The sequence below is a fragment of the Sinohyriopsis cumingii genome, chromosome 1, assembly GCF_028554795.1.
Source record: "Sinohyriopsis cumingii isolate HCF-2022 chromosome 1, ASM2855479v2, whole genome shotgun sequence".
NCBI classification, from domain to species: domain Eukaryota; kingdom Metazoa; phylum Mollusca; class Bivalvia; order Unionida; family Unionidae; genus Sinohyriopsis; species Sinohyriopsis cumingii.
Genome location: NC_142961.1, coordinates 29,973,407 through 29,988,303, shown reverse-complemented (window position 1 = coordinate 29,988,303; position 14,897 = coordinate 29,973,407). Strand labels below are relative to the sequence as shown.

Below are 14,897 nucleotides of genomic sequence, written 5' to 3'. Positions count from 1 at the left end.
GGCAACATGTTTTAAGGATTTTGATTTCAATAGTGAAGGGAACAGGAAGAAAGAGAGATGGATATTAAAGTGTTAGGTAAATATTGAACTATAGCCTTCCCCCCCACTCCTTTTTTTGTTGGTTCTACTCCCCCTTATTTCTGTGACAAGGGGCGAGCTCCCCCAATTAGATAAAATCCTGGCTCCATTTGTGCTACTTCTCATGAACAGAAGGTCATATGAACATAGGGTTTTCACCAAAAGATTTCTTAAAATATTGTTGGTCCTTAATGAAAAAATGGTGTTGATCTGTTACCCAATATGGGCACCACAGTGGTCATCTTAAAAATCGTGTTGTTGCTTCTTCTCCTAATAGGATGGTAGTCCAGTAAAACCTGCCCTAAGCAAACTCTGCTTTGAGTGACCACCTGTCATTCACAACCACAGTCATAATGCATGGATTGATTTTTTATTATATACATGAACTGTCAGGCATAACCATATGCAGAACATGGCCAGGAACTATTTTAAGCAAAATATCTGTTTCTGTTACTGTTATGAACTGTTCTAAACAACACTGCTATAAAAGACCATATCACAAAAACAGTCAAATACCTCCCATATTTATTTGATCCTGCGTAACCATGACTGCCTGAAAAGACTGTTTAAAAAAAAAGATGAGACTGGCTACCAGTTTCCTAAATTTTACAGGTCATGCAGATAGTGTCATTTGTTGTATTCTGTGAACCAGACTAAAGTGCAGGTCACTGACTGGTATTGTAGTGCCAAAGTCGTTCATACCCACTCAAAACCACTACAGTTGTATTACAATAGCCATCACAGTTTTCTTGAAAATCTTGTTATTGCAACTTCAAGACAGCTGTTCATATCAATATTGTGCTTTCACAAAGAAACTTGTTATGATGTCTAGTTGGTCATAAATGGAAATGGTTCCAATCTGACATTGAATGTGGCCACAATGGCAGCCATCATGAAAATATTGTTATTGTTACTTATCCAAAATGGAAAGCCATGTCAACATGAGGTTTCTTCTTATAATGTTTTGTTGGTCCTAAATGAAAAAGTGCTAGACTGACATCCGTTATTTCCACCACAGCAGCAAATTTGAAAAATATTGTTATTGCTGAAGAATAACAGAAATGGTTTTAAAAATTTGCGGTTAAAAGGAAAAAATAGTCTTATCTTGAATTCCTGGAAATTTGTTAAGGCCAGTAGAGCATCATTCCCTTCAAGGGAGTCATGTTTAATATTTAAACCACTTGAAACATGTACATCTTTAGTGTTACAAGTTGCATCCATACCCCATGTGGCTTTCTCACATGAGTAAATGTTCACCTCATAGGATTGAGAGAAATAATCTTCCTTGGAACCCTTGTATAATATTGGAGATTGAGATTTACCTCTCTGTATATGTGTGTTTTGTTGGTGGTGTGAGTACAGTATACTAGATATTCAATGAGGAGAATTATAATATTTATTATTTTTGTTCAGATTCAGGCCTTACCAAAAGCACAGCTGATACAGAGCAACAAAATTACTGAGGGAGGCACAATGACCATACAATTCCCTACACCACAAGGTACTAACAGATCTATTCCAATTGTAAATAAACCGCCAACTCTGTCAGAGTCCAACAAGAATCCTGTAAATACTGAAACAAAACTGAAGGCAGGAGATCAGTCTAAAGTTCCTAATGTCAACAGCCAATCAAAACTGACCTTGTCTCAACAGACTGGAACAAAAGCTCCTGATAATCAATCAGGGGCAGTTGTGCAAGAGCTGAAATTTACTGTTCCTCTTTTGCAGATGGCTACATTATCTCCTAACACATCTGTCAGCAAGGTGGACATTAAATCTGGTCAAGTTCCTCAGCAAATAGTTGCTTTAGCACAAGCACCAGTTGGAAAAGTGGATAGTAGCAAGTCTGTTACACTTTCTCAGCCAGTGGTTGTCTCCAAACCAGACACTGTTTCTCAGACTAGTACACCTGATTCTGGTGCTGTCCTCGCTTCTCAACCCACTCAAGCATTGGTGATGAATGTAAATACCCCAGTAACACAAGTGATCACTAGAACAGTCCCAGTAAATCAGCTGTCCCTTACAAAGATAGACAGTAAGACAACCATGGGAACACATCCTGTGTCTTACAAGGTAGAGGCTAAGACTGTTCCAGTAGCTCAAATTGTTGTCAACAAAGTGGAGAGTGGGCCTCCAGCAGTGACACAAATACCAGACAGCAAAAATTCTCTATCAGCACAATCTACAATCAGCAGTACAAAGACACCCACGTCTTTCCAGCTGATAGTCAGCAAAACAGATGGAAAAAGTATGACAACTCTGCCTTCAAACACACTAACATTTGCTGCAGTTGAGTATTCTGAAGCAACTCAACCTGCAGTTTATAATAATTCAGCAAATGTGAAACCCTTGACAGAACCATCATTTGCTAACGTCCATGATGCTGTCAGTTCACCGGCACCGGCACAGCAGGGTTCAGCTGATTCCAGACCCAAACAGCAGGAGAGTGTTGTCCCTGCAGTAATTGCAGCCCCCAAAAAGCCACAGTGGAACATGGTTGGACAACTGACATCCACCAGTAAGAAGCCAGACAAAAATCTACAACCATTTAAACAAATATCAAACTTGGACCAAAGCAAAACAGCACATGGGAAAGAATCGAGTCTGGATGCAACAGCAGTATCTCAACCTACTCCATTGTCAGCTGCGTCTTTCATTGCCTCCTCTTCTATGCAGAATTCAGACAAGGTGGCAGATAAGGATGTGTCAGAAAACTGTGAAACTGAAAAAACTGAGACTTGTAAACAGTCCTCTGATGCTTCTGCTTCTTGTGAAATACAGTCAGAGAAACCAGTCATGACTAGTGGTGAGCATGTTAGTATTAAAAAAGATTCAGAGCTATCAGACAACTCAAGCTCTGAAAGTACTAAGAATGGGACAAGTTCTACATGTGCTTCCGAAGAGAAAGAAACAAAAGCTGAGAATCAGTCCACTGAAGGGACTTGTGAGGAACCAGGTCAGGAGAAAAAGGAGCCAGAAGATGAACAAAAGGCAAATAACAAAGAGGAGCCAGTGGATACATCAACCACTTTTGGTGAGGGAACAGACTTTGACCCAGCCAGTGCCATGATTTGGGAAAATGGAATTGGTACTCTGCAAGGAAGTAACTTAAAGGTAGATAACTCTAATTGCTTGTATTCCAAGACAATCCTTTTGTTGATTTTTATTATTGTTATTTATTCAGCTTCAGATTCAGCTTGAAATGATTATGAGGCCATATTTCCTTTGATGATAAGTAAGTCTTTTAGAGAACTCTCCTTTGCCTTCATTTTTTAATCCATCTCGTTTTGTAATCCACCATGTGTTATATAAACACTTGATTGAAGATGTTTAAACAGTATTATTGCACCATCATTTGTGCCTAAAAGACAATTTCCTTCCGACTCTTTTGTGTCCTAGGAACACAAGTCATGAGATAATGAAGAGTATCATTTCTTCACCCTTCCCAAAAAGGAACTTCAGCCTCTGTTAAAGAATTGTACACTTGAAGGGTTAAATTGTCCCATGTGCTGATATTTCCTTCTAGTTCCGCATGAATGAGTTTGGCATCATGGAGATGGTGACAGATAACCTCAACTGCACTGAGGTATTAGACACGAGTAATGAGTCCAACAACACCCCTGCCCTGGCCCCTACAGATTCTGCAGCTGAGGTGAAGGTCAAGGATGAACCAGAAGAAGTGAAAGAAGATGGAGAGGAGGCAGGCCCTTCTCAGGGTAATTAGTTTCTTTGTGATAGGACTATCTTAGATACTCTTTGCGATAGGATTATCATAGCTACAAGACCTAGGTCTGGAAAACGTAAGTGTTTATGGTTAATTAGGGATTCTTCATATTGTATAGGTATGTCACATGTCAGTGCAAAATAAATGTTGCAAATATCTCTGGATAAGAACACTAATGTTTCATTAGGATCACACTAAATCAGTATGTTCAGTTATTGAATGTTTGCACATTATATACAGAATGTAAGTAACTAAAAAATAAATTTTTTATGCAGAATCTAAGTAAATTAAAATACAAATAGAAGTAATGCGTAATTCATTAAGTATGACCAGTTAATAATTTCACATTGCCACTCAACCTCAGGAACTCCTTTTCTCTTTAAATACAGGTTTAACCTCAGAAACTTTATAAAAAAAAAACTAGATTGACTTTAGAAACCTAGAAAAAAGCCTAAAGGAAACCTAAATAAAGAAAGAAAAGCCTAAATGTTCAAAAATATTATGAACAGTTCTATCTTGTCTCCACAGAAAGTACTTTTTTGCGCACAGTTTGTCATTAGTTAGCTAAGCTATAGAGAAACATGCAAATTAAAGACATCCAGTTGTTTTATTGTATCATTTGTTTGATACTTTGTCAGATTTTTAATAAATGTTGTGCTCACCATGGAAATAATCTTGTAACTGCATTTTTAAAACCTCAAGAACCCTAAACCCCCCCCCCATTTAATTTCACTTCTAACCCTGTAAATAATACCAGTAGCAGGACTACAAGCTGTTGCCTGGCATGAATTATTTTACTGTACTGCATAACAGATCTGCATTTTGAAGCATAAGATGACAACATCCCACAATATAGACTGAATTATAGAGTATCTATACAGCTACTTATAGCTTTTGTATATATAGCGTGGGTATGTGGGAAAGCCTGCCAGTAGCTTCTCGTGGGTTGGTGGTTCTTCCCTGGGTTTTTCAGGGTTCTTCCTCCACCAGTTACACTGGCTGCCATGTATAGCCTATCTTGTGCTGAAAAATGGCATTAAACCCTAGAACAACAACAACAACTTTTGTATATTAAAAAAATTAATTGCTTCTCTCTCTCTCTCTGTCCTGTTTTTGACCACCTTAGTTGAAAATCACATATGATCTAACACCCTCATTCAGTCGAACTGTCCAATATTTTGTTAGTCTGTTAGTATCTGGACGAAACGAATAAGGTCCGTCTCATTCAGTCTTCTTTTGTCTGAGATATATGATACTAATATTTCATTGGATATACCATTATGTAGCCTGCATAAGTCTAACTTATATTGTCTTTTTTCCCTCATGTCAGCAGCAATTATTTCAGTCTCTATCTCAAAATATATTATTCGACCATCAATAACTTTCAAAACACCGCACCGGTGGCTTAGTGGTTAAAGCACCTGCCTCGGATACAGGAGGTTGTGATTTTGATCTCCGACTGAGTCATACCAAAGACTTACGAAATGGTACTAACAGCTGAATTCAAAATTAGGGTGTTAGCTTATTTATATTTCAGACATTAAGTCTTGTTAATTTTTCATTTTTTGCCATTGAAAAAGATATTGCTATGTTAAAGATGTTCAGGTCTTGCAAACAATAGTGGGACCATTGTTAGATTTCGTCATAAGTAATTCTTGATAGTCTGTTGATATTTACATAATAAATTAATCAATATGTGAAAAAAGATGGATATATCATTTGTATGATCTACCTTGCTTTACATCATATTTAAGAATGTATCGGTTTGTCCATCATAAAATCTGCTTAAGGTCACACCAGTTGTGATACATATGGATTTACAGCATCAGTTGTAAGGTCCACATTATGCTGCATCAGTTGTGATAGTTACGACAGCATCAGTTGTAAGGTCCACATTATGCTGCATCAGTTGTGATAGTTACGACAGCATCAGTTGTAAGGTCCACATTATGCTGCATCAGTTGTGATAGTTATGACAGCATCAGTTGTAAAATTTCTCTTTACATTTCAACAGTTGTGATTCGTATGGACTTACAGCATCAGTTGTTAGATCCTCTTTCTGTTAAAAGAGTTGTGAAATGTATGGATTTGCGGCATGTGTAAGATCCACATTATGTTGCAACATTTGTGATATCTATGCATTTTTACATCTTAAGTTGTAAGATCCACTTAATGTTGCAAAAGTTGTGATAGTTACAGCATTACTTAACAACAGTTGTGATATGTATGGATTCATAGTATCTGTTGTATGATCTACTTTACATTGCAATGGTTGTGATATGTATGTATTTGCAACATCCACATTATGTTGCAACAGTTGTGATAGTTATTACAGCATTATGTCACAACAGTTGTGATACATATGGATTCATAGTATCAGTTGTAAGATCCGCTTTATGTTGCAACAGTTGTGATAGTTACTACAGCATTACATCGCAACAGTTGTGATAGTTATTACAGCATTATGTCACAACAGTTGTGATAGTTATTACAGCATTGTCACAACAGTTGTGATAGTTACTACAGCATTATGTCACAACAGTTGTGATACATATGGATTCATAGTATCAGTTGTAAGATCCGCTTTATGTTGCAACAGTTGTGATAGTTACTACAGCATTACATCGCAACAGTTGTGATAGTTATTACAGCATTATGTCACAACAGTTGTGATAGTTATTACAGCATTGTCACAACAGTTGTGATAGTTACTACAGCATTATGTCACAACAGTTGTGATAGTTATTACAGCATTACGTCACAACAGTTGTGATAGTTATTACAGCATTACGTCACAACAGTTGTGATAGTTATTACAGCATTACGTCACAGCAGTTGTGATATTATGGATTCATAGTATCTGTTGTAAGATCCACTTTACATTGCAAAGGTTGTGCTATGTATTTACAACATTATTTGTAAGATGCACATTGTGTTGCAACAGTTGTGAAGTGTATAAATTTACAGCATCAGTTACAAGATCTACTTAAGGCTACATCAGTTATAAAAATGTACAGATTTGTGAGGCATAAGATCTGCAAGATTGTATATAAAATAAATTGTAAAACATGCAAATTTACAGTGTCAGTCACAAGATCTACTTAAGGTTGTGAAATATAGAAGTTTAAGTTAATTTCAGTATCATATGAAGTCATGAATTTATAAGTTTTATGTTCTTTAAAATTTAGTTGTTTTTTTAGAACAGGTTTTATCAGCAATTATGCTAGTACATGTACTAATTCCAGAACAATATCTAATTTTCCATTTGGCTACAATGTACTTATTCCAGTACATGGTAAAAAAGGATCTGATTTTCTATTTAGCTACAAAGTACTTATTACAGTATATGGCCAAAAAAACATCTAATTTTAAATTTGGCTACAGTGTACTTATTACTGTACATGGTAAAAAGCAAAAACTAATTTTCCATTTGGCTACAATAAAGGTATTCCAGAACATGTTAATAAAGATTTGATTTTCCATTTTGCTACAAAGTACTTATTTCAGTACATGTTAAACAAAATCTAATTTTCCATTTATCTGTAAAGTGCTTATTACAGTACATGGTTAGAAAAAATATCTGATTTTCCATTTGGCTACAAAGTACTTATTACAGTACATGGTAAAAAAAGATCTAAATTTCCATTTGGCTGCAAAGTACTTTGCTCTCAGCTCCCATTCAAGTTGAATTATTTTTATGGTGAACACCGTTTAAATAAACCTACTTTTTAATAAGATTATGAGTCACAGATCAAGGAGGAGGAGAAGAATGAGGATCAGATAAGTCAGTGTGAGAACTGCGGGGAGTATGGCTTTGCAACAGACTTCTACAAGAATGGGCGCTTCTGTAGCCAGTCCTGTGTGGGGGCATTTGCCAGCAAGTGAGTTTAACAAATTCCCTTATTTACACACTTGGAACTTTTTGTTGAGTTGGGTGCCAAGAAGCCAATAATTTAGTTATCCATGACCTTGAAAGAGTGTTATTCAGCAAGCAAAATCATTGCTTCGTACTCTTGGCATGTTGTATTTTCTTTCTACCTTTTCACTTTTCCCAGATAAGGTCATAATTGACCAGTTTATAATCATTGATTACAAAATTGTGGTAATGTTACAAACAAACTGATTAAGTAAAATCAATATTTAATGCATAAATTTTTTTCAAACTTGCATCAGGCAATATGTACATTCCACTGTTTTCTTTGAAGCTCTGATAATGGTGTCAATACTCAAAAGTGCATCCATGTAAAAGGTACTGGTTTCATCTACTGTCTAATTGTGTTATTTCCCTTTCATCCATTACATGTCTTTTGGGGCAGGAAGTGAACATCATTGTAGTCACTGAAATTGACGCTAAATGTTCATTTAAAACTGAATTCAAGGAACATTTCTACAAGGGCTTTTTAAAATTGCTATTTTGTTACAACTTTTTGTTTCTTTGAACCTGTCAGTAAATACTGAATGCCACTCAGTAAGCATAGTAACCTTTACAGTGACATGCAGCTGCAAGTGCATGACAGACACCTGCAGAAATATGTGGGATGTAATATATGTTAATGACAGTGACATAAAAATATTAGAAAAAGAGAACAATTCTGCTGCATTTCAAAGAACATACTGTAAAATCTGAGCACTCTTAGGATGGTATCCAGCTGATATTAAGGCCAGCTTAGGGTAATATCTAGCTGATATCAAGGACAACTTAGCGTTCTATCCAGCTGATATTAAGGCCAGCTTAGGGTAATATCCAGCTGATATCAAGGACAACTCAGCGTACTATCCAGCTGATATTAAGGCCAGCTTAGGGTAATATCCAACTGATATCAAGGCCATCTTAGCGTACTGTCCAGCTGATATCAAGGCCATCTTAGCATACTGTCCAGCTGATATTAAGGCCAACTTGTGGTATTATCCAGCTGATATCAAAGCCTATTTAGTGTACTATCCAGCTGATATCAAGGCCAACTTGGATTACGTTTATGAACACAATTCTCTGTCATATCATGCATATTTAGTGTGGTTTCAATTTTTTTTTTAAATGGTTGCAAATCATGGAAGACTATCCATGTTTTGGAAGATCGTTGTCTGCATTTAATGAGCAGGAAGGGGCTGCTGTGAAGGGAACATCTAATGGTGTGGCTTGATACACAGTGAAAACTATTTCTATTATCACAGGCTTTATTCATCAGACTTTTTTGACATACTGAAGAGTCGTTGAAGTTCAAAACAGACTATGCAAGATGGGTCCTGCTTTTGTTGACACCTCATCATAAATGAACTTGGGCTTGAAATCGCCAAATATCTTCCGGCTTGATATGAAAAGTGTAACCACAGACATTTAAATGTTGCAAGTGTTGAAACATGGATTTAATTTTTTGAAACTGATTTAAGATTCAGAAGAAAATAATGAAATTTGGATCAGAGAAAATGAGCAGAAAACCAATAAGACAACAAAGCATGTAGTAAGACTGTCAAGTGAGTTTTATACACGTCAGTTTGTGACACAAGACCCAGTCATCCATTTGACATTCTTCCAGGGCTCATTGTAACAGGATATACCTGAATGGATGCTTGGATAAAATGACAACACAACACAATGTGAACTTTCATTTATCGAAATTTATTAAATGAATTAATAAAAATATATATACTCTACAAATAAGTGATTCTTTTACACTCTAAACATAGTCTAATTCAGTTACTCTATCCAAACAGTCACAAATAGGAAAACGAAAAAAATTATTCATATACTCAAATGTATGATGGTAAGATTCATATAATTTCATGGAATGAAAATAAGATTCAAATAATCTCATGTAATGTCATGTTATGAAAGTGAGATTCAAATAATCTCATGTAATGTCATGTTATGAAAGTGAGATTCAAATAATCTCATGGAATGAAAATAAGATTCAGATAATCTCATTTAATGTCATGTTATGAAAGTGAGATTCAAATAATCGCATGGAATGAAAATAAGATTCAAATAATCTCATTTAATGTCATGTTATGAAAGTGAGATTCAAATAATCTCCTCAAAGGAAAATAAGATTCAGATAATCTCATGTAATCAAAATGACTCAGTTGTACTCATTTGAAACAAACATATGACTTGGTCATTTGTACAGCCATATGATTCATAAATATTTGTAAAAACTTGCAAATGTGTCCACTGACAAACCACACAGTTCTCCCGAACTCTTGGGTTGGCCCACACTTGTATTACCGCAGACACACCATTCATAGATCCACCATGCGCACAAGTTTACAGATTAGTGGTTTTGTGTTTGTATGGCCTTGATGGTTACATCATCTTCCATGTCCATATAGACACACAGACGGCCATACAGACAGCCTGATATACCCACACACACATACAGACAGCACACAGTTCTCCTGAATTGGGTTGGCCCACACTTGTACTGGTCACACCCACCCTTCATGGATCCACCATGCACACAGATATATGTATAGACATACATACAGACAGCTACAATAAAACCAAACTGGTCATAATAACAGGTACGGAATTAAAATCTATAGATATATGCTACTAAATTAAACCCCTAATAGCAACTTGTAATTCAAAAGTTCACAGCATTTCAAATCTGCGTAGTAGTAAAGGCATCATTTCACGATACGACATTAAAAACTGAATATGCTTCACATATCAATTAAATACAAATGTAACACATACCGCTATGGTTTAGAACAAAGATGGAGAACATTCATTCCTTGACAAGATCCAAAAGACCAGTGTGTCAGTTAGAAAAGAAAATTGCGTTAAATCTATGTGAGAGTGAGTATTAGTAAGAGTAAAATACCCATGCATACATTGGTTTTAGTATCTCTCACCACAAGCGATCCACGACGAGGTACATGCTAGTTCAGTTGCAAGCCTAGAAAAACAATTATCCACCTTAAGTAACGTATGCATGTACAATAAAATGATCAAATCGTTATAAGGCGAAACCAAGTTATTTCTTGCCTTATTCTGTGACTCGCATGATTGTGTGATCTGCACACAGCTTTTTTTACAAATTATCACACATGGAAAGCAGTAATGCATGTTTCTTGAGTATTAATGAAGTGTTCTTCTTGTCTGGTTTATTAATCTTGTTATGGCATTGTAGGCCATGTTTCTTTTCAGATATGGATCCAAATTTGCTTATATGCTTGTATCATTATTAGGTCTCAAAAGAATTTAGCAATGTGCATGAGCCATACATAATAGTGATCATGCATGTAATTGGCTGAGCTTGTTGTCACTCTGGTGGCTGCATTCTGATCTTATTTGATCGTACTTGGAATATATGCTTACATCTTTAAGATCTCATACATGTTCATCAATAATTGGTTTAATAATGAGTGTGAGCCATACATACTGATGAAGTAATTTTTCATCTTTTTGGCTGACATTGTTACCATTGTTGAGAGCAAAATAACAGTTTTCATATTAAACGAGGAACATAACCTATGATCTGGTCTATTTAGAATCATCAATTTTAGATGTGACAAGTTTCCCTTGTAGAACAATTAAAAAGTAATTTTTCAGTATAACAGGTTGTTAAATTGTCAAAATAATACACATTAGTGATTGAACTGAATAATCTGTAATTTAAATCTGAAGAAAATATATATGTAAAGATATAACAAAAATAAAAGAAAATACTAGTATATATGCTAATATTTTATATATAAATTAGCTTTGAAACCAGTGGAGTGTGAGCAGTTTTGGGGAATGAATTTTCTGTGTTGTGCTTTATTTTAAAGAGGAACTTATATCCAGGTATATTTATCTGTTTCTGATGCACACTACTAACCTCAGTGCTGAACAGAATTTTAAAGGCACTAAACACATTAAAATGACCATAAAACAGATTTAAAAAACAAATTAACAAATAATTACATTTTTTTATTGAGACCAAACCACATTTCATTTTGTTCAGCAGTAACAGTATTAGACATCATGTTCATTAAGACATCAACTATTTTTCCCAGTATTTTAAGCACCTACTGGACAATGACAACAAAGCATGATTTAAGAATGGCTTCCTTTGCGTGTTGTTTGCTTATGATTTGTACAAATTTACTGCTAGTTATATCAATCAAACACAAATTATTGCTGTAATTATATTCAGTGAGTATCTAACTAATTATAAACTGTGTTGTTGAGTGATACTGACAGTCATTTCTCGAAGGAGTAAAATTAGATCATGCAGCAAAGATTTACTATCAGTTAATTGTGGAAGGCATATATGACTTTAAAAAAAAACTTATTGGGATTAACCAACTGATTTGTCGGTAGGATTAATATCCAGTTATGTGAATATTTAGGTGATGGATTTGCCAAACATCAGTATAACAACTACAGGAGTATTGGGCACCATCATATCTTAAAGCCCTCTTAAAGCGTAACTAGAACAGTAAAGCTGTCCTTGAGATTGAAATTTGTCATAACTTAGGCAATATTGATTATTATGATTGTTCAGTCCACCAGCATTTTTTGTCTGTAGTTACAGACTTGTTTTGACTTTTTATTTTTGGTGTGATTTAAGGAGAATGAGAGGGGTGAAGAAGCATGGGGTCATGTCAAAGGTTGTATTAGGACTCCAGAAACGGAGGAAGAAGTTTCTCCTGAAGGGGGGAGAAGATGCAGAATTTGAGTTTAAAAAAGAAGGAATACCAGGTACTTCAAATTTATAAATTGCCACATTTGCTAATTAGCATTGTACTTTTTAAAAAAATGATTTTCTTCAAGCATTTCATAACTTCATTTATAAAATACATGTTGTTAATTAGTCCTTTATAAATGTTTAGAAATATACCATAAAAAGCATGTCTTCAACTCATTTATTGATGTATGTTTTTATTATCTTTTCCTGAGACTTTATTTCTTTTGGCACACAACCTTTACAATAAATAGAAAAATCTTGCAGTTGCCATCCAGTCTGGTTGATACTGATAAAACCATGCTATTATGTGTAGCTTGCATTGTGTTGTACAGTATTACTTTAAAAAATGGCATGATGAAATAACCAAAATAAAAATAAAAAGTTTGTGTATGCTCTTTTATAATGGTTATTCGTCATTTTTCACTCTTTTTCTTTCCAGGGAAGAAATCAAAAGTATTCATCTGGTCAAAATATTTGGAAAAGGAAAGTGCCGTTGGGGCTTCACCTAAATTGTTCAAAGATGTAAGTAATAATTTTAATTATTAAAGTACTTGTAAATGTTAGAGGTTGCAGGTTCGAACCCCAGCTGAGTGAGACCAAAGACTTATAAAAATGGTACTAACAGCTGACTCACTAGTCACTCAGCGTTAAAGTAGGGTTTGCACGGCACCTTGAAAAATATTTGAATTTTGATTCATCCTTAAATAGTACTTGAATTTCGATTCATCCTTGAAAAGTACTTGGAAATTGTTTTTACCTTGAATATTCCTTCAGAAGTACTTGAAAATCAGTCTCAGTCCTTGAAAAATATAAAATTAATCGACAAATGAATGTACAAAAGTTTCTTTTCATACCATAACATCATGTAATCGAAATAAAACTGTTTGCTGTTGGGTGGTTTGAAACACATGACCATTCAGATATTTATAATTGCATGCAGACCTGATTATAGAGAGCATTAAAAAATGTGTTAATCTATTCCAACAATAATTCTTCTTTGTCCATTTTTTGTGGCAACGGTACATCTTTGAACTTTAAATTATGGTGAATCAGTTGTTTAAACTCTTGAAACAAAAGATAATGAAAAATATACACAAAAATGGTCACAATTTGTTCTTATTTTATGTCCAAGCTTCTGATTTTCAGCATGCAGTCTGAAATTCGGGAGTCTGTTGGAAGTCTATTATTGTCTTTTTTCGGTGTCACAACCAAACTTTGGGCGTAAGTTAAAGCTGTATGCCTGTTAACAGAAGGGCTGCTTTCTACACTATATACTTGCATCAATGTGTAAATGTACCTGTAACATTTTTATTAGCGATCACATGACAGCAGATATACAAAATTAGATGTGGCGGCAGGCAGCATACTTTTGCAGCAGATGATTTTAAGATGCTGCATGAATGCATCATATCATGCATAAAGTTATCCCTGAAATCAATTTTGTCCGCTGCAGACAACTTCAGGTACTCATTTGCAAATCGCTGTATACAAAGCGCAGGGATAAATTCCATATGCTTCTTTCATACCGGGTCAGCTGCCAAAGACTAAATGAGGACTAGGGTGATATTGTCCTTCAGCAGTTTCAAATGCTATTCAACTGCATCCTAACAGAAAGGTTGTTGGCATTCCGTCCATTGGAGGACCAGGTGGATGACCTTTTCATGAGGTCATTTGAAGGAATTGTTGATGCATACAGTGACCTCAAACCAGTTCTGCAGACCTTGCATGGTTTTTCCACTGTAGAAAGAGGTTTTAACATCAGCAAGGAGATAGAGGTGGAGAACATGAAGGATAATGAGATAAAAAGTGTTGCATGTGTAAGATATATATGAGTGCATGTAGACAGTTGTAGTTTTCTTGATTTTAAATTTTTAAATTATTAAATCTGTTTTATAAGACATTAAATGTCAAGCAGAGTCAGGTATTGATAAATGTACATACTGTTATTTCTATGCAGGAGAAAAGATACATTGGCAAGTAAAAACAATCAAGTGAGGATACAGTGTCCTTGTGTTGAACTTATTTTATTGTTTCTTTTGTCTTAAATAGCTAAATACGATTATATTGGTAGCATACCACCACTACTACTAATAATACATGTGCAGTAATAATCATGATAATGCTAATAATAATATTGCAAATGCTATCAGGTTCATAGGGTATAAATTTATCATGAACCAAATTTGAGAGCTGAACTTGCCTTCAGAGGTCACCTGTCTTCTGCAGAGGCCACACATACATACATATATACATACATACATACATACATACACACATACTGATTATTAAATCATCATCTGTCAGTTTTAACAAAAAGATATATTCTTGTGCAATGTATGTCAATTTCTTTAAATGTTGGAGCAAGTTATCTTTTCCATTAGTTTAAATTACCGGCTTTCTTAATTATTCTATATGAAAATTCC

General features: G+C 35.0%; 1 protein-coding gene across 3 annotated transcripts in view; it reads left to right on the top strand.

The window, feature by feature from the left end:
• The window catches only part of LOC149806619 (lethal(3)malignant brain tumor-like protein 3), an 85,684-nt gene that overhangs the window by 27,150 nt on the left and 43,637 nt on the right, over nucleotides 1-14,897 (top strand). For 2 of the 3 annotated variants that reach the window (XM_089955668.1, XM_089955677.1), the window contains exons 5-9: nucleotides 1,492-3,192; nucleotides 3,605-3,794; nucleotides 7,539-7,683; nucleotides 12,358-12,488; nucleotides 12,914-12,996. In XM_089955668.1, the coding sequence (XP_089811794.1) occupies nucleotides 1,492-3,192; nucleotides 3,605-3,794; nucleotides 7,539-7,683; nucleotides 12,358-12,488; nucleotides 12,914-12,996 (2,250 nt within the window). The remainder of the gene's footprint in view (nucleotides 1-1,491; nucleotides 3,193-3,604; nucleotides 3,795-7,538; nucleotides 7,684-12,357; nucleotides 12,489-12,913; nucleotides 12,997-14,897) is intronic. The other variant, XM_089955685.1, reaches the window with a different exon arrangement.